The 27,548-nt window shown below is 44.7% G+C and overlaps 2 protein-coding genes and 1 long non-coding RNA gene across 11 annotated transcripts in view; 2 read left to right on the top strand and 1 right to left on the bottom strand.

The window, feature by feature from the left end:
* The window catches only part of KCNJ1 (potassium inwardly rectifying channel subfamily J member 1), a 48,256-nt gene extending 35,956 nt beyond the window's left edge, over positions 1-12,300 (top strand). The window contains exon 2 of one of the 3 annotated variants that reach the window (XR_002091026.2): positions 12,010-12,300. The gene's annotated coding sequence lies outside the window, so the exon portion shown is untranslated. Of the gene's footprint in view, positions 1-7,487; positions 7,573-8,957; positions 9,051-12,009 lie in introns of those variants that run through there. The other 2 variants (XR_002091027.2, XR_009457847.1) reach the window with 2 other exon arrangements.
* FLI1 (Fli-1 proto-oncogene, ETS transcription factor) overlaps positions 3,891-27,548 on the bottom strand; it is a 113,981-nt gene continuing 90,323 nt past the window's right edge. For 6 of the 7 annotated variants that reach the window (XM_006257960.4, XM_019490099.2, XM_019490100.2 and 3 more), the window contains 4 exons: positions 11,297-11,362; positions 9,696-9,755; positions 7,844-7,891; positions 3,891-6,508 (listed from right to left, as the gene is read on the bottom strand). In XM_006257960.4, the coding sequence (XP_006258022.1) occupies positions 5,979-6,508; positions 7,844-7,891; positions 9,696-9,755; positions 11,297-11,362 (704 nt within the window). In that variant the 3' untranslated portion in view covers positions 3,891-5,978. The remainder of the gene's footprint in view (positions 6,509-7,843; positions 7,892-9,695; positions 9,756-11,296; positions 11,363-27,548) is intronic. The other variant, XM_019490101.2, reaches the window with a different exon arrangement.
* On the top strand, positions 12,319-22,145 carry LOC132243339 (uncharacterized). Its single transcript, XR_009457848.1, has 3 exons — positions 12,319-12,605; positions 16,713-16,785; positions 21,811-22,145. It is a non-coding gene; the product is annotated as an uncharacterized LOC132243339 (long non-coding RNA).

The raw sequence follows: 27,548 nt of genomic DNA, 5'->3' as shown, positions 1-27,548 counted from the left end.
GCAGATGGCACCCCTTGCCTCCAAATAACAAGCCAAGCAACCAGTTAGTGTCTCTATGCAGACTGCAGTAGCCTTGGCAGCTCAGCAGTTTGGACAATGGCAGGCTCAAAAGTGCAAAGCGAGAATTTATTGGGCCTGTTCCTTATTTTATTGCATGAAGTTTAACACAGTTAATGACTTTTTGGCTCAAGCCCTGCAAGTTGGATATATTTAGCCACTCCACCACAATACTGGGAGGCTTAATTCATAGAGGTATATTCAGAAGTGATATCTCAGGGGCTGAACACCATGTGTTTACAGAGGCAACTGTCTCAGGAAGGCTAAATGATCAGGTGGTATCATGGATGGAGCACTGGATCCGATCTATACTCTATTCATAGCTCTGTTGCGTGACTGCAAGCAAGGTAGATCCTTCCTGTGAACCTCACTTACTCATCTATAAAAGCAAAAGTGCCTCTGATCACCCACTCAGCTCTGAGATCTGTGGATGTAATGTATAACAGCAGTGTTCAGAGGCCTCAGCTAAACTGAAGGTCCTTAATGTTAGCCTGGATTTAATGTAGTGTGGGGGGCAATGAGGGTGAGATGCCGCCCTGGCTGCCTGCGGACTGGGAGCAGCAGCCACTGCAGCTTGCAAGGCAGACAGAGGGGCTGGTGGCCCTTCCAGCTTTCCCTGCCGTAGTCATCATTCAGGGGCCCAGTGCACTCCTGCTGGCCCCCAGCACCTCTCATCCTGGCCTTCCTGCCAAGCCAGCTAATGCCGGAGACCCTGCACAGGGGCCATCTAAACCCATGGAAGCAACATGTGGGGGCAGCAGCCGGCACAGGCCTGAAGGGCAGGGGTGCCACAGCTCTTTTGGTGGAGGCAGGGCAGAGCAGGGCCAGCATGGGCTCTGTAGCTCTGGGTGGACCAGGCATAGGAGGCCACTGGAAACCAGAGCCCATGGCCAGTCTGCAGCAGGGCCTGATGGAAAGGGAAAGCAGTAGCCCTTGGGTCAGCTACTGAGTCCTCCTGGCCCTCACCCTGCAGGCAGCTGGCCTGAAGAAACACAGTTATTTGCTGGCTGCTTTCTGCCTCCCTGATAGTCCCTGTTCTGCCACATGCCTCCTTTGCAACACCAGGCAAAGAGCAACATCCATCTCCCCCAGCTCAATTTTTATTCTCTGTGCTCACAATTTTTTGCAGTGGTTCAAGTGGGCCCTGTGCCTCAAACACACCTGGTCATCATCAGCACCGCTTAGCACCCACTGCTTTCCAGGCCTGGCCAAGTAGCACTTTGTCAAGGACATTTAAATATGGTCAGTTCACTGGAGCTAGACGGGGAGAGACAAATGGCTGTTGGGGCAGGGTACTGTCCAGGTGGAGGGAGTAAGGGAACTCAACAAGGAGAATGCTATTTTTCTGTTTGGTTTCATGCTGGCTAAATGTAGAGCAGAAAGTCCTGAATTTACCCAAACTGCATGAGCAGAAGCAGAGCAAACTTCTACCCATGTGCCTCAGCTGCAGCCTGGAGGGAATGAAAGAGGTCTCCTGGTCCTAGGTGTTGTTCATGTGGTGCCAGGGACCAAAGAGGCAAGAAGCAGTATTGTCTAGCTCATGCTTTGATTCATCAGTCAGGACAGCTAGTTTTAGTCCCAGTTTTGCCACATGGATGGGTGTTGCTGTGTGGTGCATCTCGGCCTGTTTCCCAGTGTGTGAGATGATTTTGAGCTCACTTTGCAAAGTGCTTTGAAATACATGGATAACAATTTAAGCATAAGAGCTAAGGATGGTGCTGGTAGGTGTTTCTACTATCCTTGACCTAACAGCATCCCTGAGGTTTTCAGCTCCAAGTACTATAATAAGTGATAGTCGCCTCCCTTGTTAGGTTCAGAGCTGAGACCTAACGAGTTAATTTCCTGTTGGGCATGAAAATATCTATGTCAGGATCATGAGAGCGCACACATGGTCCAGCCTACCATAGCAATACTGCAAAGCAAACTTGTCCCTTTACATGATCTTCCCAGTCTGGTGGCTACTGTTCTGACCACACTGGTGAGTTTGATCACTCATTGCTATGCTCACCATGATTTTCTCCCACTTTTAAGTGCCAATATGGATGCAGAATTTTCATCTGAAAAATACACAGTTTCAGAAGCAAATGTTTGCACCAGTAAAAGAAAAACTCAAGTCTGCCAGGTAACTATCATCCATTGTGGTGGCACCAGGAATGAAGAAGTCTTTGGGTCATTTTCTGGGCCTGTGGCATGTATTTATTTTCTTCCCCATCTCTCCTTTTCTAATAAAAAAAACCAAGGAGGAGTTAAGAAAAGCAAATTCCTTTGCATTTAAACAACATGGCCTCAGAAATCCACAACAGTTAAAAATTCAATATGGAGCCCATATGTAATACCTAGGCATGTAAAGATGACACATTGGGCCTGGCCTCAGTGGTGGTAATTTGATAATTACCAGATTACTAGGTACTTTTGAAAATGTTGACAAAGATTCTGCAGACTAAATGTGGCCCGCAGGCACCTCAGATCCTGTTTTTAGATACTGGGGCTAAAACGCCTTGTCTTCATTAGTGACACCCGTGTACACACAAAGTGCCACTGGAAATGGGTTGACAATTCTATGAAGGATGTGCACTCTGAGATAGGCATGCTAGCTGGGGGAAAAAAATCTTAAGCAACAAAACACTTTCTTTTGTAAGTCAAATGAGCAGCTATGGCTCAACGCACCCAGAGAACAAGTCTGTTTTTTGAGAAGCTGCCTCTTTAACATAGTCATTTTTCAATGTGAAGCCTCATTAATCAAGCACGGGAAAACTATTGTACTGGAAACTTGCTAGCAAAGAGTTGTGAGTGGAGGGCGGAAATGGTGTTGCGAAAGACAGCCATTTGCTGGTGAGGCTTTATCAACTCTGAAGACCGATCGGACTCTCTCTCATGACTGCCATGTGTCTGCAACAGTACAGGAAGTGTCTTTGCGTGACCGCTGTGCACAACCAGGAGTAGCTTTCTTGGTAGTTTTTGTCTGTGCAACCTCTCAGGCAGGCTTTGGATTTAATCTGTTTTGGCCTTTCCTTCAAATTTGGGAATAGGAGGGAAATATGAGCAGACAGGTAGACCAGTAACACATATAACATTTCATACATATAGGGCACGCCTACACGTCACTGTATGGCTATGTAGCTATGGCACTGTGCTTTAATACCTCCTTTTGAAAGTACTAAAACACGGTGCAGTAACCGCCCATACTGCACCGTGAGCATGGTGCGTGGTTAGATGTTGCCATTATGTCATTGCAGCAGCACACTGTAATGGGGGAGTGCACCGCTATGGCAATGTAGCTGCTGATTATGTAGACCCACGTGATCGCTACATTGCTATAGTGTGCCGTACGGCCACGTAATAAGTCGCTACCTCGCTGTAGGGCAACATGTAGATGCACCCATAGTGTATTAAAAGTCTCTTGTAATAATTGCTTAAAATGCCCAAGGCCTGAATAATCAGAAGTGAAACTATTACTTTACTTTTGATTGCAGCCTAGGGAGGCAGCAAGGCCTAAGCATTAGCATGGGCATAGTAGAAGAGTGACTTAATGCCTGGCTTGTGAATTAAGGCATTTGGGTACTACTCTTAGCTCTGCCACTGTCCAGCTGAATGACCCTGGGCAAGTCACTTCATCCATATGTGCCTCAGTCCCCACCTGTAAACTGGAGATCATAACAATGACTTCCTCAGTAAAGTGCTTCTTGACTGAGAACACTGTAAAAGCTGGGTGTTGTTACAATTATTTAGTCCTATTTTTCTCTTTCAACCAAAAATAAATGTAATTTAAACAGGAGGTTCATTGTCCACCCGTGTGTTTGGGGGCGGGGGGTGGAGTGTAACAATACAGGCGCTTAGAGCAGAAAACCATTTATTTCATCACATTTTTTTTACACAATAATCTTCATACAACAGATGGCAGCGTAACACTTAGTACATTTTTTAGAAAACACAAAGATTACTTGCAAAATTATATATATTTTAATATCCAAAAATACATTGCATATATATAGTAGCAAAAGCCCCCTTTCCATGGGTAATTTTTTTTAATAATTTTTGTTTTTTTGTGATTATTGCAGTAATGTTACCTATAAACACCCCCAAAGCACTATGAGAAGCTAAACCAATTGTCTTGATCTAATTTTCCCCCTTTTTAAATAACGGCATCAGTGCTTCTGCTTAAAGTTATGACCGGACTATAATGTTCTGTTTTAAGGCTCTGATCCTGAAATCAAATGAACTAAATCTTATATCCACACAGAGCCTCAGAGGGAATGTCAAGACTAGATATTTGTGCTCCTCCTGATTGAATGTTAATACAAGTTAGCTAACAGTTTGAAAATGCAAGTTTAAGTCGTCTATAAACATCTGCTTCAAGACTCAGATGTCTGTGGTTTACTCTCTTGTTTATATCCCGAAGCAAACATTTGTGGAATGTCTAGCCTAGCATTTGCAAATTAGAGATGGTTGAAAAATTACAAGTGCTTCAAATTTTGATGCAAATATTTGGCAAAAGTTTGCTCAATTATTTTTGTGAAAATTGTGCGCTGATTTTCTCTTATCAAGCATTCCGAAAGTTTCAAAAAATTCTAAATTTTGGTGAAAAATTGTGTTAGAAATGTTCCGTAGCATTCATACAGCTTTAACTTGGAAGTATTAACTTGAGTTAACTAACAGTTAACTCAATCCAAACTGGAACAATATCTGTGCTCCAGGCATACCCAGAGAGGTCTGAGGTGCTCCACAGTAGCACAGGAATCAGTCTTCATGTCTCTAGCCACAGGATCAGAGCACTGTTCCCAACATATACATTATGCATGTCTTCTTTTTAAGATTTTTATTTTTTTTTTTAGCAAAAAGTACAAAGCTACAGCCCAAATGTACAGATTGAAAAGATGTACAAATTACATTAAAAAACCCACACAAACAACTGATCTGATAGTAAAAAAAAACCCTGCATTTGTGACCGAGGTCAACTCGTTTTATTTTATCTTTCTTTTAATACTGCGAGATATAGGGAAAAAAATAACTCTGCATAATTTATACAGTAAGTTGCCTTCTGATCTGTTGACCCTTTGGATGATGGTCTGACAAACGCACAGCGTTCGCGAATCGATAGCATTTAGCGATTCCTAAAACTTTGGCAGAGCTCTAGGACCTGCTGTCACTGACTTTATTTCATTTTTGCTTGCAAGGAATGTCTGTGCCTGACATTAGGTTGCTGCTTCTTTTGTTCTGTCTCATATGTTTCTGGCATTAATACACAGTTCAAGACAAGTTGTACACCCTAGAACAGATCCTTCAATGCCCTTTACTTCTTAAAATATACACGCGCACACACACACGCACACACACATATATATATGAATATATATTTTATAAAATTTCCAGTTGGGTGAAAAACCTCATTGGCCTTAAAGCTAAGATTCCAGTTGCTGTCCCCTGCAATGCCAGGTCTTTACAACATACCATTCAAATCTTCTACCCTCCCCCAAAACCAGAAAAAAACCCCCACTTGGTCATAAATCTGTGATAAACATATTATTCTGCTAAGACCCACAGCTGGATCTTTGTCTTGTTAAGAGCTTTGGCTTGCTAAAGATTTTTTCTCTTGCAAAAAAAAAAAAAAAGGAAAATGCTACTACTCATTCCAGGGTGTGGTAAGCAATCTCCATAGTGAATTTCTGCAGAGGATGTAAGACTTGTAACCAAAACACAATGCAGAGTACTGGCCCAAAGATGTGTCCATCTCTCAGTTCAAAACAGAAGAGGCAAAGTTACAAAAAAAAAAACCAAGGATGATCCAGGAATAATCGATATCCAGTTTCATTTTTTTCCACAACAAAGGCCACAATGTTCATCAAAGCTCCAAAGAAAAAAAATCCCAGAAGTAAAGAGAGCATCCAACCAGACTGATAAAAGGCCACTGATGGTGATAGCATCTAGTAGTAGCTGCCCAAGTGCGATGGTACATGGGTGTTAGGATGGCGTGGGACACTGGGGTTTGGGTAGATGCTTCCTGTAGGGGAGGTCCAATACGTTGATGCTGCTCCAAAGAAAGTGGATGATGTGACAGGCATAGAGGAAGGGTGTGGGGGCGCAAAGTTCACCTTCTGTTGGTGGGCATGGTAAGAGGGCATATAGGAGATATCTGCTGGATACTTGTACATTGAAGACTCAGTTGGGTGAGGCTGAAGAGCCTGGGCAATGCCATGAAAGTCAAATTTGTAGGCATATCTTTTGCCATGCACTTTGGTCATAATGTTCTTGTCATAGTAGTATCGGAGGGCTCGGCTCAGCTTGTCGTAATTCATGTTGGGCTTGCTCTTGCGTTCTCCCCAGCGCCTAGCCACCTCATCAGGATCAGTCATCTTGAATTCCCCGTTGGTCCCCTCCCACGTGATGCAGTTGGCATTGGAACTGTCTGACAGCAACTCAAGGAGAAATTGCCACAGCTGGATCTGCCCGCTCCCTGCAAGAAATAAGCCAAAGAGAAAAGGAAATGACATCCCATTTCCTGATTAAAAGAAAAGACAAAGCCAGGAAACAGAGGGACTATCTCAATCTTTGCTGGGAAAGTTTCCTTGAAGCTTTACCGACTCTTGTGTGAAGCTGCATAAACTCTTCCCGACAAACAAGTTAGCTGACCCCCCGTTCTTTCGTGAGTTTGAGGTCAGGCTAGATGATCATAATACCTTCTCCTGATCATAAAACCTTTGAGTTATACACAAACAGGCTTTTTACAAGCAGGCTGGTTCTGCTAAATTATTCCCTAAAAGCTGACATGAGGGTATTTCAGCCCATGGGTTGCTTCTGTTAGGTCTGAATATGGTTTCAGTGCCTGAAGTTTGGAATTTGCTACATGTTCCTTTGTGATTAATTGTCTATATCACTTGGTATTATTTTTTCTCCCTTTCACGATGCCTGCACAAACACTTAAGGTCAGGATGACCGTGAGAATGTGTTCTGATGTGAGAGTTCAACCTGCTCCCCTGAAAACCTAACCCACATTAATACCAATGTGGGCTTCTAGCACCCTCTAATGGATAGGTCACAGCATGAGGGTTGAGTCTGCTATTGCTACTAAGCAAACAGGACCTGTCCTTTAACCTAAGCAAGAGATGCCTGTGATTTTATTTCTTGAAGGCATGAGATTACTCTCTATAGATGACCTGAGCACAGGGTCATCAGGCAAATATAACACATGTATAAAATGTGTGAGGTATCTTCCACCTGACTAGTGCATAGGGGCCAACTAAATAACAGATATGGTTTTTGTATTCAAGTAGGATTGAAAATCCTGGGTTCAAATATGCTAGCAGCCTGTGCTTGTGGGGAGCAAATTCAAGAAGAGGCCAGTGCCAATGAAGCTGCTTTTACTCAAGCAAAGGTTATTTTCCACTATCTAGCTATGCTTTCAGTTCTCGATCTTCATCATTCACTCCCCACAGGCGCACACTCTCCATAATGGTGAAGCTGCTGAAGACAGACCACTCAGGATCTTTCTCATCACTCAGGGCCCAAGGCGAGGACTACACAAAGACGTTATCAGAAGAACAGCCCTGTGGGGCCCTTGGAGCAACTCTCCATATTAGCCTTCAGGGACAGGACAGAAAGTAGTGAGCAGGGGCAGATGTGGGATCCATTCCTATCCAATCCAATGGCCCTAACTATCTACACAAACAGCAGGACAGCAAGTTCTTGCAGCACCCATTAGATTAGGGTGAATCATGAAGGACTTGGCCCTTTCATTAGGAAATAGCTTTTGTCTTCTCAAGAGTTACCTAGTGTCTCAAGCTGAACTCACCTGGGTTGGCAAGACGGCTGCTAGTAGGTCCCAGAATTTGATAGGGATCTGGACAAAGAGAAGAAAAATATTTCCTTAAACCTACCACACAAAAGAAACCAAGTCCTTTGCTATTTTTCTTTTCAAGAACTGTCCAAATTTCCATTTTCCTTCTTTTGTTCTGCTCCCATCCCCTCCCAGGAATCAGGGCCTGGAAAAGTCTCATTTTCCCTTTGTGTTGTTTAATGAATAGCCACAAATTATTTATGGAGTATTAAATGACGCAGATGTTCTTGCACTGTTTTCATAGAGTGTCCCACTTTTTCAGATCAAAATCCCTCTGGACACAAGCCGCACTTTCCCTGAATGAGCTACAATGCTTGGTTGCAGGAAAAGGGAACCTCGGAACAGCACAGCACTAGCAGATCCCAGACAAATGCATTTCCCTTAATGGAAGGAGTTGGCCTACTTGCTGATATCAGTTGCATTTTCTTTCTGTGTTGATTCCTTATTATCTGCCCAGTCTGCCTCCTATTCCAAGTCAGCCTAATCTACTCCTGATGAAGTTAATGGTGCATTGGTCCAGTTGAGGCATAGTTTACTCTACAAAGTTTTGCCAGCAGAACTTTGGTTGTGTTGATAAAACTCTGAGGATGATCGCACCCAGACTGCGGTGGTGGCACAGCCCTCCTTTCTAACAGCCCGATTACATTCCCTCTGCCAAGCAGAGTAAGGGCCATGCTGCCATTTGGCAGCCAGCAGAAGGTGTGTGCAGACACTCCCACGCCTTCTGCCAGCTGTCCTGTCCCTAGCTGGTGCCCTCCCAATGTGTACTTTGTGCTCTGCCAGAAGAGCTGCTGCAGTGGAACTGCACCAAGCACATGGATGTGCATGTGTCCTGGCAGGTTGATGCTGGTGGCTGCTATCCACTGCCAGAATTTGTCATGGTAAAGGCAGATGTGTACACACATGGTCTTACATTTTCTTTATGCTAATAGAGCATTATCCTGCACATGTCCCAGTGAAGTGAATCAGGTTTTACTACTGAGTCCCATGGGAGCAGGGTACAGCTAACATCGGGTGCTTTTTTGAAAACCCCATTCATTAATCAGGAACAAATTTTCTTCTTTTTCAGGAGGCAGTTCATTCCTGCTCGTCTGCTCTAATTTTTTTATTTCCCCTGACTATGGTGACTGTCGTTTAATAAATGTGCTTATGTCTGAAGTTACACCAAAGACAAACCTAGTCCTGGACAACCCTAAAATAAGGTCCAAAGAAGCTGTGCACAGCACGGAGATTGGTGGTTGACTTGTCAAAAACCCCTCCAGCTGAAAGCATCAGTCCTTGAAGTCTGACAGGCCTTCATTTTCTGAATTACGGTACACTGCTTTGATGCTGGTGTAGCTCCTGTTGACTCTCGTTGGAGTCGCTTCCAATTTACACCAATGTGTGAGAGGTCAGAATTCAACCTGCTGACTCCTTATGATAGTGAGAGAAGCGGGTCTTCAAACTGCCTCAGGACCCAGTATGTTGCCTGCTGTAATGTCCAATGTTAAACCAGCTGACTAGAGATTCTGGCCTCCGCAGATGACTACACTGACACAGGGACAGCTCTTTTAAATGGGGAAAGGGCAACCCATGAGCTGATACTCTGCAGCCAAAAATAAATACATAAATAAATGGATTAGGGCAAACTCTGTTGGTAGCTGATGATGATTTAGTATTATTCCAGTGACACCTCCTTGTACATGTAGCTCCCTAGTGTGCGCCTATGTATCCTGTGCCTAAGATGGATCCTACTTGATATCTGACAATAGCAGAAAGGGGCGTACAGGTGTTTATTGGACAGCTGGGACACACTTGACATAGTTACCTGGTTGGGGTCGTTGTTGCTCTGTCTTATTCACATTTTGTGTCCCTGCAACAGGAGGGCCTGTAAACACAAGGAAAGCGAGATAGTAGAAATTGTGTAAGCAGAGGAGAAGGAACAAACAGGGAGCTAGACAGACACGGTAATACATTCATCAACATGAACAAATCAGCGAAGCTGGGCAGAAAACAGGTTTTCCATTCCAAAGGGAAGATGAGATTTCAACCATTTTCCCCATTCAGAATCAGGACAAGAAGTTTCTCAAAAACTTTCATAAACTCAACCCCCTCCCCTCCAAATATTTCAGACCAGGTCAATTCAAACAATAGGTAATCTTGACCTTTTTATTTTTATTTGATATGTTTGTATTACATTTTCTAAACCCAAAGTTGTTTTGAATTGAAAAAGGGAAGTTTTCATTTAGAAGATAGCAAAATGGGATATGTTGATGATTTTGAAACAGGAAACGCCTTGAAATCAACCTTTTCCTGCAACCAGTTTTGGTTTAAAAGAAATATTTTCTGACTAAAAATATTCAGTAAAAAATTCCCAACCAGTCCTGCAAATCATATCAATCTTTGATATCTCCCTTCCCCATTCAGAGCAGCCTGGTACAGAAACCACCTTATAGAGTGGTCTTCACATCCAAATCAAGCAGGGTTCATACAGCTGAAACAACAACTGAAGTACAGACTTTGGGTCAGATTCTTCTATCCTCACCTGACCTCAGTAATATCCCAGTCATGTCACCCTCCATCGAGTGGAGCTGTACAAAGGTATCAGCTCCTCCCCTGCCTTTTATGTTGCAATGGTAGAAGGAGACCAGAATAGTTAGCTATGCCAGAGAGGATAAAAGTTGTAAGAGCAGGCTATACAGTTTTAAGGACAAATCCATCACCTGTGGTCAGCCAGGAATCCCATCCTTCTCCTGGGCATCTCTATACCAGGATCTCATAGCACTTTATAAATATCAGGTGTCAATTCCTGCTATAATTTCCCAATTGGGTAGCACCTCATTCCATGGATACTGCCCCATAACAGCAATCAAGTACTGATGTAAGGTATTATTATTTGTATCCGAATATAACCTAAGGGGAGTTAAGGTAGCAGTATTCAGTCTTAAGACAGTAAGCTTCAGAGGAGGTTGGAGTAGCTATCTGCAGGGGTGGGCAATTATTTCGGGTGGAGGGCTGCATACTGAGTTTTGGCAAGCCAGCGAGGGCCGCATGACAGACAGCCAGGGGCATATAAATATTAATTTTCTAAATTTTTAGGGGCCCTGCAGGCTGGATAGAATGGGCTGGTGGGCCGCATCTGGCCTGCGGGCCACATTCTGCCCACCCCTGTCTTATAGCCTGTCTAGCACTGGTTACCCTCAGAAACAAGACACTGGTCCTAAAGCATCACTGACCTGTTGCAAATTGGCAATTCCTACCCTCTTCACTAAGGCAACTCAGTAATATAAACACTAATTCCTATTTTTATTTTCTTGGATGTTTATGATACCGAGCGTCCCTCCAATCTCAGTCATTCTGACGCATGTAGAATAAGCAAACCAAATTCATCCTCTGCCCACATTGGAGACTTTCAGCATGGGTACTTACTTTTGGTGAGGCCGGAGTTCATGTTATTGCCCCATCCTGTTCTCCTGACTGCATCATAGGAAGGCTCTAATGATAAAAGACAACAGGCAGGAAGGGGTTGAGTTCAGACCATGCCAGGAAGGTTAGGCAGGGGACTAATTTTGATTATGGCTCTCAAATGATTCAACATATAATACTGTTTTGGTTCCCTTGTCTCTCTACCCCTGCTTGTGCCCACTTAAGTGGGCCATTAGACTCTAAGCACTTTGAGGCAGGGATTTTGATATGCTTGTGCAGTTCTATGGGGCCATAGCCTGTTTCACCTCTAGGCACTGCCACAACATAAATGTTAAATACGTGGCCTGGCATGGGATAGATGAAGTGGGTAGGGGCAGTAAGAGTAAAGGTGAGGTTGGATAATACTGGACCAGATAAATCCCTGCAAAAGGTATGTAAGGACCAGTCCTACACAGTCTCTGAGGGGGGAATGGCCTAGATGACTTGATACAGTAAGACTTTTTTGGACTGATATCATTTATTAGACTAACTGCATGGTTGAGATGAAGCAAGCTTCCAAATGCAAGCAATTCTTCATCAAGTAACTCATCATTAGAGAGTCAACATTTCCCTAAACTGACAGAACATGCTATAGTCATTTCCTTATACTTTTTAGGATGAATCTTGCTAAACATTTAGTAGTGACCATAATAAGACTTTTCTGACTCTTTCACTAGGATCCATGGCCAGGCCTGAGTTATGAGTCCTGATTTGCGGGTGGTGGCAATCAGTGCAGTTCTACTGAAGGCAGGCTGATGGATACCAGCTGAAGATCAGACCCATGATTGATTTTGAAGCTGCAGAAAACACCCTGAAAGGGACAAGGACACCTGGAAATTTCTAGCAAAGCACTAGGACTGAGACACAAGAAAGGAAGAAAAGCAATGTGCTCTGATTGCCCAGCAAGTGACTGCTGGGGCAAAGATGCATTGCCAGAATCTGGCTGACACATTTCACAAATACTCTCTCTCTCCTAACTCTTGTTCTAGATCAAGGAAAGTGGCAGGATGAGCCATGAGGTGATTCAAGAAGAAGCAAGTAGGACTAAAGTCTCAACATATACAGCAAGGACAGAAATAGCCTCAGAGTTAAAATTAAAAATAATAATCGTGATCATAATACTCATCAGAACCCAACTTGGCAAATTAAACACTGCCTCTTCCCAAACCCTATACACTAGTGGTCTCCAACCTTTTTAAGTAGGAGATCACCTTTGGCATTTAAAAGCAACCCAAGATCTACTGTGCACCATCGCCAACCCCCTGCCCAGCAGGTAAGTCTGTGAGATCAAGGCAGAAAAAATTATTTGGGGGTGCACCTCCCCAGCAGGTAAGTCCCACCTGGCCAGGGCCCCACTCAATTTACCCCTGCTCCTGCCTCTGCGGCACTGTCCCTCACCGCGGGGGCCATGATCTAGCCCCTGTCCCTTCCCTCCCTCACGGACTGACCTGCTGGGCTGGAGCGCACACGGGCACTCAGCTCCCACCCCAGCCTTGAATTGACACCAAGAAGCTCTGAGATCTACTGGAAGAGACTCCAAAATCTACTGGTGGATCGAGATCCACTGGTCAGTGACCACTGCTCTACACCAAATGCAGTTGATCACAGGCACACAAGCTGGAAGATGACATTGCTCATCTTATGGTCTTCATCTGGGTCTTGAGAAGAGCAACAAGACAAGAACAGACCTCCTTCTGGAAAAACCCACATGCACTTGCCCATTCTGGCTGACTGGAGAGGCTTCTTCAGTTTTTAAAATTGCAGCCTTTTTGTTATTGGCATGAAAAAGGAAAACGAAGAGTCTGAGAGAGACAAAGATAGAGAGAGTTGGGGTGGGGGAGGAAGATAGGAGAAAAAAGGATGCTTATTTAATTTACCTGCTTTTATTTTTATTTCACCTGTTCTTCTTACTAGAAACCATAATCCCCTCTGCAAATAGACCAGACTTAAAAACAACCCCCTGAGTGTGCAGACTGGTTCAAAGAGTCTGACAAGGCATCTCTGGGGGAGAAGGACTGCAAGCCTGAGCAGATGAAGGCTGCCACGGTCCCTGTCATTACAACAAGAGCGGGGTTTCCTGGCCTAGGTGCCTCGTCCCTCAGGCACCTGTGATGAAAGATGACTTGCAGCCTGGTGTTGTGGGGTGGACTGTTTTTCCCAGGCTGAGGCTTCACTGCCATTGATATGCTTCAGTGGCAGGCATCACTGTATACAAGCAACTATTGCTGTTGGCAATGGTTGACTTTTTCCTTGTTTGAATGAACAGGGACAAACTGCATCTCATCCTGTCTATACCGGGGGCCTGCACTAGTTACACCAGTAACAGAAATCAGGGCAGGACAGCCTCCTCTGCACCAGAAACCTCTTCCCTCCATTTGCTTTGTAACCAGTTGCTGCTTCTTTCCCAGCTCCTGCAAACAACCAGTGACTTTCATTCCTCCCCTTTAAAAGTTATTGGAAAACACGGAAAATTATATTTGGGTGGAAAATGTTTTTTCCCATTCCGTGAGGATTTCCAGCATTGCAGAACTTTTTTTTTTCCATCCTGAACCAGAAGCGAAAGACAAACTAGCAACAATTTGCACAAAGTCACAAACCAAAATGAAAAAAGAAATGTTTTAGATCAGTCAAAAAATTTCAACACTTCTCAAATATTTTGTTTCAGTCTTAATCTTTAAAAAAATATTTTTTAGTATATATTAAATTGAACGGCAAGCTGAAAAATCTTTTGGAAGAAACAGAAACTCTGCTCTAAAAAGTGCTAAAAGGGGTAATTTTAACCAAAAATATTTTTTTTTAGTCATTAAATTCACCCAAACCTACCCTTGCTAGTAAACAGCTTTGGTTTTGATGAACAGGTGTTTTATGGGGAAAAATGCTTTGTTGAAAATTTCCCTACCAGCTCTACATTAAAAAAGGCATTTTACAAGTAAAATATGAAATCACCTTTCCCTTCTAGACGGAGAAACTGCGTCACACAGAGGAAGGAAGTGACTTGCCCCAGGTTATGTGGAATCAGGGTGTAACCCACCTCTCGTGACTGCCTTTCCTGGCTTTAACTGCTACACGATTGTCACTGTAATCGTTCTTATCAGAAATTGTGGTCCAGCGTGGAGTGCTGTAGCTGCCTTTACTCAATGGAATAAATCTCACTGAGGATCTGGCCCTGAGATTGCCTAAAGTGAGGATGCTAAAATGAGGATCAGTTTATGCAAAAGTGAGGATCATTTAACAGCCCCCTGAGCTGGTTTATTGTCCTCTTTTATTTCAAGGTTTACAAATCAGAAAAGGGTGGTGTGGTGACAGTAGCTAGGGTACTAACATAACACCTAGAAAACCTGAGTTCAGGTCCTTTCTCTACTAACTTAACCTTAACCCCGTAGCAAGTCTCTCTCTTTGCCTCAGTTCCCCATATATAAATGGGCACTGTGACACCTCCCTATCTCACAGGGAACCTGGAAGGATAAGTACGGCACACTGCAAGACACAGGGTATGTCCACATAGCAGGCTGATTGGGGCTTATTTCCTTGTGTCTAAATCACTGTGTAGACTCACCCCCAAACACTTTTCTGACAAGGATTGGTCGTGAGTATGATATTAAATAGCTCCTTCATTGCATAGTGCAGTGGTAAGAGGGTTAAGCACAATAGCTGACCATTGAAAACAGGTCTCTTGTGCTCTCAGTGCAAGTTTCCACCTCTTTGCAGAGAAAAAAAAAAACAGGGAAGAAAAAAGTTACCAAATCCGCGAAGCTATTTTTGTTTTCACAAAAATCTGTGCAATGTGAATGAACCGCAGCAGCTCTGTCGGCTTCTAGTCCCAGACACTAAAGCTGAACGTGTTCAAAACAAAATGGAAAAGGCAGAGCCAGGGAACCTATCCAGAGATTCAAGTTTCTGCAAAAACAATATCATTCCCAGGACCTGACGCCCAGTGGCTGAAAGAGATTTTACAGAACTCTGGCCAGACGGTTAGCTACACGGAGAGTCGTTATCTGTCGTAAAACTGCTTGGTTTTAACGCTGAAATGCTCCAAGCCATGGAGTTTCCATTTCAAATATGGATCCAAGTCTCTTCTGGAGTAAATCAGCAATTACTTCAGTGATATTAAGCCAGTTTACGCCGGCTGAGGGTCTCATCCCGAGGCCTGTTTTAGACTTAAAAGGCCCATTTGAACAACAGCCCTGTGACAAATGTGTATTCAATACAAAATGGAATTAAAGAGTGCAAAATAAATCATAGAAGCTTTCAAGAAATGTCATTCTGCAGCTGTCTGGTTTATATCCAGAAATTCCCCAGAATGAATGCATACTCTATTATGAGCAAGGTAAAAGATATTAATAACGCTTTGCACTTTCATAGCCCCTTTCAACTGAAGATCTTACAGCCTTGCTAACATTTTTGCTCATAGCATGCCTGGGAAGGAGGTTAAGTATTTTATTTATTTATGATTTTAAAGGCACTCTAAGTGCCTTGATGCAGGCGGGAGAAGCTGAGGCAGTGCGAGGTGGAGTGACTTTTTGCAAAATTTCACAGCACCTGAAAGTTGAAGGTGGCTTCCAGTCCCCTCTTCTACCTTTTTAACCATACCCCCTCCTCCCAGGCCTTGTCCTGACTCCAGCAGAAGCTGACAGCATTCAGTGTCTTGCAGGAGGGAGACTCATCTGGAATTCTAGGTCCTTTGTGGGCGCCTCCACGTTTGAAATTCGCCAGTTCTGCTGGAATTACATTGACATAAAACTGAAACAAAACAGGCCCGAGTCAAAAGTCCTTAGTTGTTCAGTAAACAAGGTAAGAGCCTGGATCATGTTGAAGTCGGTGACAGCAGGATTGGGCCACAGGCCGGCTGCCCTGTTACACCTGGAGGAGAAGCTCTCACACTCCTCTGATTCCCCTCTCCCCATATTTCAGAGAATTTGGGCTCCCACTGCACCCAATGGCTGACTTCCCATTGACATCAAGAGATGCAAGGTTGCATGCCTGATACCCTGCAAGGTTAACTGTGCAGGACTTGTGTGTAGACATGTGGCAGAGAGAGAGGGGTTTCACGGCAGGGGTGTTTGCAGAAGCTGTCCATGTCCCCAGTCTCAAAAGGAAAAAAAAAAATCTCAGATCAAACCCTCACATGGCAGCAAACCCATCGTGGGATCCCATCCCAACAGTCCCTTCAGCCTCAAAGTGATCCTAGCAAGCACACTGTTATGAAAGCCCTGCTTAGGACACTACATATCAGAGAATAAATCTCCCCCGCCCCTCATATGCATTAAAAGGGGAAATGTGATGTTTTATAAATCCGAGGGGGCGGTGGGATCTTCTATTGAACTTGACTTCCCAAACTGCTGTGAATGCTGACAGCCCCTCTCTTCTGCTTTCTCCAAAGGGTCTTATTCAATCAAAGAAGATGCCAACGAGTGTACATGCTGGTCATCTTCATAAAAGGTGCCAGGAGAAAGGTGGGTACTGGGCCTATATCTGCATGCTTTCCAGGCCTTTCTGAGTTGGCTGTGCCAGTGTTGGGCCAGCTGGTCACATATATAGGGGCCTATGATGACAATCTTATATTAACGAGTTATCCATAGGAGTTTGGTCTTCCTTAAAATCCTACCTGGCCCTAGTGTTGTGTCTTACTGAAAGCATGTCACCTCTATGAGCATAACACCTAGTGCTGCCCAGGGTCAGTACTGAGGAGGGAACAGCACCAACCACTGATTTCATGGCCCCACATGCAGCATTACTGGAGGTCTCCCACTCCAAGCAGTGCTTGCTCTTTGGACCAAGGCTGACAGGCTGATTGTAAAGAGACAAGCTGTGTTATGGAATGATGTCTTTAGGCTCTGACCCCCACTGCCAAACTTACTGGAAGTTTCATAATTGGATTCATAGGATCATGGCCTGGAGTTTCCAAGCTGTACTAGGTCCCAGAATTTCACAGTATTGTTTAGCACTGCAGTGTCCAAACGCAAATCCTACTTCCATAAGCAATGCCATACTGGGTCAGACCAATAGTCCCTATAGCCTGGTATCCTTTCTCCAACAGTGGCTGGAGTGGATGCTTTAGAGGGAGATTGCTGAACCAGATATATCTAAAACGATCTGTCCCCTATTCATTATGCTCCCTGGCATCTAGCATTATTGGTTTAGAGGTGCCAGAAGAAACATCTTGAAGTGTTCTGTTCAGCAGCTATTAATAGAGCTATCATCCGTGAATTTGTGTAGTCCCTTTCTGAGTCTACTTCTACCACCTCCTGAGGCAATGAATTCCACAGATGAACTACATGTTGCATAGAAAAGTACTTTACTTTTCTAATTTAAGTGGGTGCCTCCTCATTCTAGTAGTCTGGGACTTCATGGATAACAGTTCCCTGGTCACTTTGTCCACACCCTTCATGATGTGATAAATCTCTACCGTATTTTCTCCCTCAGGCTTTTTCCAACACACCTTGCCTATATCTCCTTTTTTGCTGTGCAGGGGGCCAATTAAAGAAAGAGCCCCAGAAAGCACTTGCCCCAACTATACTGTATTTTCTGGGCCTTCAGGAGGAGGCTGCTCAGAACCTCTCAGGAAGGGATCAGGATACTTTCCATGACCTTACGATCACAGCCAAAAGTCCCATAAATAATGCCATTGGCATAAACCCAGTTAAACAACAGAAGTGCATCAGTTTATCAGTGGCAGCTGGGTTGAAAGGCAACTTGCTTCTGCTGTTGGTGTTGCTGGTACAGTTTTGCTTTCTCCCGGAGGCAGGAAGCACAGATAAAATACACACACCCTTCTACATCCTCTCCAAATTAGTCACTGAGACAGAGCTCCTTCCCACACAGGTGGAGTCCTACTCTCAGGGACTGTCCCAAGAACCAGCCAGTCAATGAAGATGACATAGCAGCTCCGTCATAATAGCACCTCAAGGCCACAGCGTGATAGGTGCTGTGCAAACACATAGTAACAGGCACCCTTTACCTAGGGAACTTGTGGCCTGAAGGAACCAGACGGCCAAAGGAAGGCAATAGAAACAGTTCAAATGACTTGTCCTAGGTCAGTGGCTGTACTAGGAAAAGAAGACAAGTCCCCTGAATTTTAGTCCATTCTCTGTCCACTGAACTACACTACTTCTTTTATTACCTTTTCATGCCTATTGGTGGCCCTTAACCTAATGTATCCTACTTATACTGTTTCGTAATAATAATCCCTAGCTTCTTCACAGTGAGTAGCAATCAACACACTTTACAAACGAAGTCAGTCTCATTAGCTCCATTTTAGAGATGGCAAAACTGAGGCACAGAAGACTCTAGGAATCCAGTACTGTCCCTGCTCTCCCATTCAGTCTGCCATAAGAGCAGCATGGGGTAGGTGGCCACAAAGGGATGGCCCATACATATCTGATTTCCAATAGGGTCCTGAACAACCAAGGCCTGGCTCTTGCCCAGCCTAATAAACCTTGCAGATGCAAATCAAGGAAAGGAAAAGGGGGCCGAGAATTTAAAACAGGCTATGTGATTTTTTAAATAAAATACGTTTGGCTTTTGCAGAGTCCTGCGTCAGTAGGAAGAAAGATCCTGGCTGGGGAGCTGGAATTTAGATTACTAGCTCTAAATGGAAAAGCAGGGCCAGGCCTCCCTGAGGCATCCAGGCTTGTGATTAATCTAAGCAGCCACATGGGGTCTGTTTTGCAGCAAGCAGATGAAGGAGAGAGTGGGGAATACGAGACCTCGTTGCTCCTCTCCTACACGGGTGGGTTGGGGTGTGTGTTTGGGACTGGCATCGTTCTGGCACTTTGGGACAATCTTAGAACAAAAAAGGACTAAAGAGCTATAGAGAACTGCAGTCCTAGCCACTGAACAAGTCCCACCAAGCCTGGAGCTCCCAGCCCGCACACTCCAGGCAATTTAACCCATGGAGATTATAGTTGAGGGAGGAGGGGTTATATATTTTTGAGTGATTTCAGATGAGGTTTCTGAAAGGGCAAGGGAAGCGAAAGGCACCTCATCTCAGAGCAGCTAGATCAGTGATGCTCAACCTTTTAGCCCTGTGGGATGGATAAGTGGCCGGTATGTAGGCTGGATCACATAGGGTTGGTGCATGGGGTTTGTCCCCATACACTCAAATCTGGTTTTGTGCTGCCTAGACCCAGTCCTACACTCCCAGACCCTGCCTTGCACCACCTGGATTGGGCCCCATGTAACCAAATCCAGCTCCGCTCTGCCCAGATCTGGCCTCACGCTGCCTGGATCAGGCCACATGCCACCCTGATCAGGGCTCAAGTACATGGATGCTGCCTTGTGCCACCTAGATCCCATCTTACCATGCCTTGTACACTCAATATGGTGTGCAGTAGGGCTGTGTGAAGCTTCAGGTGGCGATTTGATTTGGAGGAGATTCGGCCCGGTTTGGGGGCTGAATCTCCAAATCCAAATCGAATCAGGAGACCAATTAAAAGGTTCAGATCTTCAGAAAAGATCTGGAAAGCTTTGATGATTCGGGCAGTCCCCGGTGGCTGCAGCAGGGAGCTGGAGCCGGACTCGGAGCCGGTAAGTAGGGGACAGGGATGGGGGGGGGGGGCATGGGAGCACCCCTGCCAGGCCCCATTCCTTGCCTGCTCCCCCAGCCCCCACCAACCTCTTCCTGCTCCCCTAGCCCCAGCTCTGGCCATTTAAGGAAAAAAAAATTGAAAAAAGCCCTGCACAATTCCAACATCCCCTTTGATATTGTCCACCAAAGCTTCAGGGCAACCCACTCCTTCAGAGACACATCCACGGTCCTTCCTCCTGTCTCACCATTCCTGTTTGGTTGCATGACCCTTCTCCCCTGCTGCTCCTAGTGTCTGCGTGAACCTCCTTACATCCAGCTTGTTTCTAAGGTCTCCTAAAACTGTGCTTTTCCACTCACACTTGGCCCTCTTTATTCCTCTCATTTTGTTCTTCAGAGGCTGATTTAGGAAGGGCCTGGTGTCCAGAAGGATTCGGCCAACTGGTGTAGACTGATCTTTGGGCTAGTTTTGAAAATCTGGCCCATGTGAAGTGCCTAGATGGGACCTGCGTGTTTCCTCTACCTGTACATACTGAGTTCTTGGCAATCTGGCCCTGTCTTGTCTATCGCACTTCTAATCTTCTACCTGGATTTTTATCCATCATGTCAATAACCAATCACTACGCCGTGAATTTCTGTTAAACATTTTGCTCATAGTGAGGCCTCTCCTCAATCACCTGGACCTGGGTATTTCCCAAAGGGGGAAACAGCAAAAGCAGCCCCCCGTACTGCAGGGGTGGCTGCACCCCCTGCTCACAGTCCCACCGGTGTGCTCAGACCATGCTGTGGGAGCTTCTGGGGAAGTTTTTAAGTCCTAAAGCAGGTTAAATTATCTTCTTCCTTCCCCTTCCTGCTCAGAGATAGCCCCTGCCCCACCTCTTTCCCTCGTCCCACCCAAAATCCCCTCTCCCTGTCCCTGTTGCATTCTCCGAAACTGGGGGACAGGGAAGTTGCAGAGCCAGCCAGGTTGAGCAGGCGCTTGGTTCAGTTGAGGAGTAGACAGTGGCAACAGGGGGACTGGGCAGTTCCCCCTCTCTGCCTGGTCGCAGCACAAGGAAGGGGGATCCCTCTCCATCCCTGCCACCCTTGTCCCCATCCCCAGCTGAGCCCAGCCCCTGCACAGCAAGCAGGATTCGCTTTGATGCTTCTCTGCCTTTGGGACAGTGGGAAAAGGCAGGAGGAAGGGGCAGGGAGGGGGCATTTCTTTGAGCAGGAAGGGAGGGAATATTTTCACCTGCTTTAGGCACTTTAAAAAGTCCCCAGAGACTCCTATGGTGTGGCCCAAACCGGGGGGGGGGGAGGGGGGGCAGTTGTGCCACCGCACCCCCTCTGGATCTGCCCCAACCTGGACCCTTAAATTTAAACAAGCATTAACCATGCCACAAAACTTATTCATGGTTATGAATAAGAAGGCAAGACCAATGCCACTTATCAATGTGGCCATCCTTCTAGCTGACAATGTGTGGCACCATCAGAGAGAAATTAAGAAGGTCCCAGGACCTGGTTCCAGAAGTGAAAGCCATCTGGCACCTCAAGAAAGTGATAGCATACTGGCAACATTATCTGTGAAAGGAGCTTTATGAGTGTCAGTTGTGAGGGACACAAGGATGCTGGAAATGGAGTGAACTATCCCACTCATCAAAACAGTTGTGTTTCTCTGCAAAGCAAGGATTACTCAAGAATTACTCAAGGGGCAAGCAGGCATAGCTTGACACAACCTGCCAGCTTCTGTATGCACTTGTTGGTCATCCTTGTCCTCCTTCTTCCCATAATTATCATAAAAAGACATATAGCCCTTGCACTGCACTAAATCCACAGCCACTGTCATCTCACCTGCCATGTCATGGCCATTTTGAACTTCCCTCTGCCATCTAGGACAGTGCAAAGACCCCCACCCTTCAGACATACAACCTCCAACTGCTTCTGCTAAACTAAAATTGCTTTTTTTTTTTAGATTTATAGATTCTAGGGTCGGAAGGGACCTTGGTGGGCCATCTAGCCCGATCTCCTGCCCCTGGCAGGCAAGAAAAGGGTCACCAAACCTGGGGTCATGTGATCCCAACCAGGTGCCTGTCCAGCCTCCTCTAGAAGACCCCCAAGGATGGGGCGAGCACCACCTCTCTTGGAAGCCCATTGCAGATCCTGGCAACCCTGACTGTGAAGAACTTTTTCTGATGTCCAGTCTAAAGTCATCAACACAGGAGAGCAAACCTAGTTTTCTGATTCTGTCCAGTATGACGCAGTAGCTAGCTTACTAGCTTACTATCGGAGAACTGCAGAGTTAATCCATTTTAGAGGCCCATATGGTCCCACAATTATAGTATCTGAGCATCTCATAATCTTTAACATCTTTATCTTCACAATATCCCTGATGTGCTGTTACCCCCAGTTTACAAATGAGGAACTGATGCAGAATGGAAGTGAAGGCCAGACATTTCAAGTTACTTCGGTGCCTAACTCCTACTGACTTTAGCTCCCATTGAAGCCTAGAAGCCTCTGATAGAGCAGGGAATTAAACACAATCCAAAGTTCATACTCTAGCTGCTGCGATATCATCCTGTTAGCATCTCAGCACAGTTAGGGGAGTGAAGGTTGTTGAGGGGTAGCCTTGTACCTGCAGCCTTATGCCAGTGACATAGACCAACTCTGTGAATTATTCACGGTCTGGATCCTAATCCAAATCCAGTTCTGAAATGAATGCTTGAGTTAAGCCCAGAAAGTAGAAGTTGCATATGAGTGAAAATACAATCCAGCATCTTCAGAAAGGGGTTGTTCAGGTTCTGCAGGGGGTAGGATGCTTGCGGCAGGTCTCACCCCTTCTGCAATGGGTCTCTCTTTCCTATTCACCTCTGCTCCCCTTTCTGTCTGGAGTGACTCTTCTGGGTGTTACATGAGAGCTCTCACACCTGAGAAACCTACAGCCCTCATTCAGCTCCAGCTCCCCAAGATGTGGCCCTGCCTGCCGGAGTTGGAATCACTCCTTGTTTGTTTTGGGCCCTAGGCGACGGCCACCAGTTGTGCGAGCTTGTCTGGGAAAACAGCAGCTCCTTGCTGTGGTGGACCTTCCTAATTCATGTCTGCACTACCCTGCGCAAAGCTTATGGAAACACATGATGAAGAACAGGGGGAAGCGCTGAAAAATGATTATGTTATTGCTTTAATATCAGCAAATGAACCCCTGCTGCACAGACTGCAGGGAAGGCTAAAATATATATCAAGAAAATCCCTCCCAAACTCAGCTTCACAGGAGCTGGAGTGACTTTTGTCATACATACACAAACACACAAAACACACAGGCACATGCATCCATCCCACATAAGCGCACACAGCAATATTTGCATGTGCAAAGCCACACATTCATGCATGTGATGAAAAAACAGATATACTGAAAAGCATGCAGCAGAAATACACTCAGAAATACACGTTCCCGAGCATCAAGAAACACACACAAGAAAATAAAGAGGGACACAGTCTCCAAGAGACATACATACATACAAGCACACACACATACGTACTCAAAAAAGACACACACAAGCACACCCAGGGAGAAAAAAGTCAGACACAAACACAGATGTAAGAGAGAAAGGAAAAGAAACGTGCCAACCCACAAATACACACATGTACACTGCGGCTGACGCTGTTTTTACAACATTTGCCCGTTTGCCTCATTATCAAGAAACAAATTTACTCTTGTCTTAGGAAACAGCCTGCCTGCTTCCAAGAGCTTTTCGAGGGAAAGCTCATATCCCAGCGACTGGGCAACCCACACACATGTGCAATAACATTGCATGCAGTGCACCCAAGGCAAAAAAAATAATAGCTCTTTTGCTGGGAGAAAAGGAAGGATAATGGTTACTTAGAAAGTGCTCCAGACAAGCTGTCAGGTTGAATTCAGAGAACTGGAGTCTAGCTCTGGGACAGCGCTGGCTCGGAGAGCTCCCCTGTGAGTTGGGTTTCCTGCCTGCTACAGCTTAAAGACAACGATTCTTTGTTTCCAGGTTTTTTTTGGTGAAAAAACACACGGCTGCCTCCAAAGAGGGTCAGGGAGAAAGCAGACAAAACACGAACTCTGGAATTTCCAAGGAAAACAATTAAAAAAACCCCAAAAAACCAAGAGAACTAGCTACTGTCTCTCCTGAAAGCATAAATCCCTGGTTTGGCCATAGGATGATAATAACAAGCACCAAAAAAAGTCTCTTCTTTTGGTGCAACAAATAGAGCTAAAAATGGATAAGGGTTATTTCATCATCACCAGGAGAAGAAACGCCGCCAACAAATGTCCTGGCATGTAGAAACAATTAAGAGAGTGTAAAGCTGCAACTGCACTGTCTTTGACATGAAGAAAACCCATGTGGACTGATAATCTTCCATACCAAAATGTGTGTAATCATTAATCAATGCACTAGAAAGAGCATTTTGTTACCAGAGCTGATTGGTATTTTATAGGGGTTTTTTTTTAAATGACAACAGAAATTTAATGGAGAACTTCATTTTTGTTTTTTTAAAAAAATCTGCCAGCTATTTGACAAAAACTGAAAAAAAAAAATTTTCCCCCCATGGGTTTTCCCTCCCTCTTTTTCCTTTAATTCCCTTTTTCTCTCTCCCTGCTTCCCCAGTCCTCCTGAAAAGTACTGCTGAAAAGTTATTTTGAAAACAACTTCCAAAAGCTTTGAATCTAGAGATGTCACAGAAATGTCTACAAGTGGTTCTTTTAGAAAACTTAAAAATTAAGACGTTTACATTTTTTCAGGATTTACAACAAAAACTTAGAAATAAGGATTTGGCTTTACGTGCTCAGCTGCACCCATCACATTATCTTTCACCGACCCTCATGAACGCATGCGTGCGTGTGCTCATGCAAACACAAACAGATACAAAACACAAGCATGCGCACACACACACACTGGTCACAATTTTCAAGCCTGACTGCCTGAAGTTAAACACTGAGATCCATATTTGGATGTCCAAATAGAAACTATGAATTACTCCTTTGAACTCCCAGTGAGCGTTTAATCTGCTTTCCCCCTAACAGAAACAACCAGGTCCTTGCATGTTAGGTGCCTAAATGGACTCAGGACCCTCAACTTAGGCACTCAGCTTAGCCATTCTTATTAATAGATCATACTTCCTTAGTGTGGGATGAGGTGGAGTACAGGGAGAATAAGGCTGGCAAGGAGCAAGCAGTGATGGAGAAGGGTAAAGACGCTTGCTAAACCCGGTGATTTAACACATTATATTAACATGACATCCCATTTCCCCCTAGAAACGAACATTCAGACCCCTCCATAGAGTCACCCATCCAAATCGTCGCACACATTACTCTCTACAGCCCTACCAACACCATCAACACCTTTACTCACTCACCCTACACACTACTCCATGAACACCCACCCTGCTTTGTATCAGCAAACACTACCAAACACTATATATGTACTATCATATCCTCCACACATACACACATGCTCTACATATACACATGAAGACATACAAAATCTCACACGCAGGCACAAGGTGCTTCTAGCCATTTAGTAACAAAGGGCTGAGTCTGACAAGGGGCTGAGCACACTGGTCTAATCCGACACAGCATGTAGGCTGACATGTATAGTAGTTAAGCAAGTCAGTAGCCAAACTGGCTTCAGTAGGAAGACACAAATGCTTAAATTAAAGCCTAGGCTTCAGTGTTTTGTTGGACTTGGGCCAGAGTGCTCAGCAACATACAGGATCAAGCCTTTAAGCCTTCAAATCTTAACTATATATGCACAAACTTTATGTTTCCCCATGGAAACCTGTGGAAATGGTACAGCATTGCCAAGCATTTTCTGCAGAGCATTTCGAATCTCCCTGGATGCGCGCAGAGAATGCAGTCACAGAGTCTTCTCGCTCTCCGATACCTACGGTCTATCCACCACCACGAGACAGTCAAGTCATGGAAAATGAAACAGACCTTTCCCCCAATGGAAAGCAGTAGATGGGCACAAATCGTTCCAATTAGCAACAAGCGTAACCTCATTTCATTTACCAGAAAACCGTTCTTTAGCCAAAAATTCCTGATGATTCTCATTAGTGCAATTTTTTTCTCAGCGGCAGCTGAAGACAATTTGTACCAATGACGCTTAATACTGTTCTTCTGAGAGATTATGAAGTTCAGAAGCAGAGAAACTCAGGCAGTGCTCTGAGTCCTTTGGGTGCTAGAAAGAATTCTACTTAAATGCTCAAAGCATGAAATGAATATGCCTTGAGCTTCAGCCTTCCAAGTCTCCTTTATCCGCTACTACCATAGAAACAGTATAAAGCAGACCTGTGAAAGACTGATTCAGGGAGGCACTTAAGCATGTGCTTATCTACGTGCTCTTCTGGAGTGAGTCTAAGACAGAGGACAGATGCAAGTGATCCACTTATCCTGATGGAAAATTGACTATTCTCTGTTGCTAGTTAATAAATAAAGCCCTCTTCAAAGGGTTTGCTTTTGTAAGAGGTATGTCTTACAGAGGTATGTCTTACAGAGGGTGCCCAGGCTGTCAACAGGGCAAGGATCCCAGAATATGTCTGCGCAACAAAATGAAGGTGTGGCTGTACGCATGCATACCTAGCTAGCTTTCATTTCACTAGCGTGGACAAAAATTGCAGCAAATACATGATGATAGCTTCAGTGCAGGCAAACATCTGGCAGGTAAAGCTTCTGGGATCCTGGGTACATACTCCCATTGCTTGTTCTTGCTGGAAACTGTGTAGTATCCAGCCTAGGAAGATTATAATTAGCATAGGAAAACCTACCTGTGCTATAATCGTGCCTTCATTTAGCTATGCAGACATACTGACAGATACAGACTGTATAAAATATTGCGTGAGAATATGTAATGGGTATGTGTCTTGCATTTCACCTTGAATGGAGATATGCTTTATGCCTGGGTGTTAAGACCATGCAAAGAAATGAACAGTAGGTGAAAGCAGAGAAGTTACCAGTGTCTTTCTTCTCTTTGACTTTTCTTATTTTATTGTATCACTGCTAGTGCATGAGAAGAACCCTAAGGTGACAGTGACTAGAAGAACCTGAATGAGTCTATTTTAATTTTCCAGGGGGACATACATGCAGGAAGGTAAAGAAGAGCCTCACCAGGAGAGAAAACAAGAGCTATTTTAAAACCTATTTCATGTTTAATTATCTGAGACATTAAATGAAGGAGGAAAAATCTATTTTACATAAACAAAAATCTTGACTTTTAACCTGAGAGTTTCCTTCCCAAAGAAACATCATCAGTTTGAAATCTAGTCCATTAAAAATGAACAACCAGGGAGCAAGAGAAGTCTTGTTCCAAAGGCACTAGTTCAAGGCTTGGTAAATATGAGTTCAGTTCTCATTTCTACCGTAAATTTCTTGAATGATCTTTAACGTGACACTTATCCTCCTTGTGCTCCACTTCTCCACTGATATATCATATTCCCTTCATCTTCCCTTCTGTATTTAGACTGTAAACTCTTATATCATGGGATCACACAGTAATTAGCACAATAAAACAGGGCCCTAAAAGTTTGTCAAGAGTAGCAGTTCTCAACTAGGGATCCACCGCCTCCTGGGGAGCTGCAAGCAGGTTTCAGGGGGTCCGCCCGACCTAGCTCAGCATGGCATGGCATGGCATGGGGAGGGGTTGCCTCAGCCCCCTGGGGCTGAGGTCAGTCCCAAGGAAGTGGTGG

The sequence above is a fragment of the Alligator mississippiensis genome, chromosome 16 (genome assembly GCF_030867095.1).
Source record: "Alligator mississippiensis isolate rAllMis1 chromosome 16, rAllMis1, whole genome shotgun sequence".
Taxonomy (NCBI): Eukaryota; Metazoa; Chordata; order Crocodylia; family Alligatoridae; genus Alligator; species Alligator mississippiensis.
Note: the sequence above shows the minus strand (reverse complement) of the source record. Positions and strands in the feature narration are given on the sequence as shown.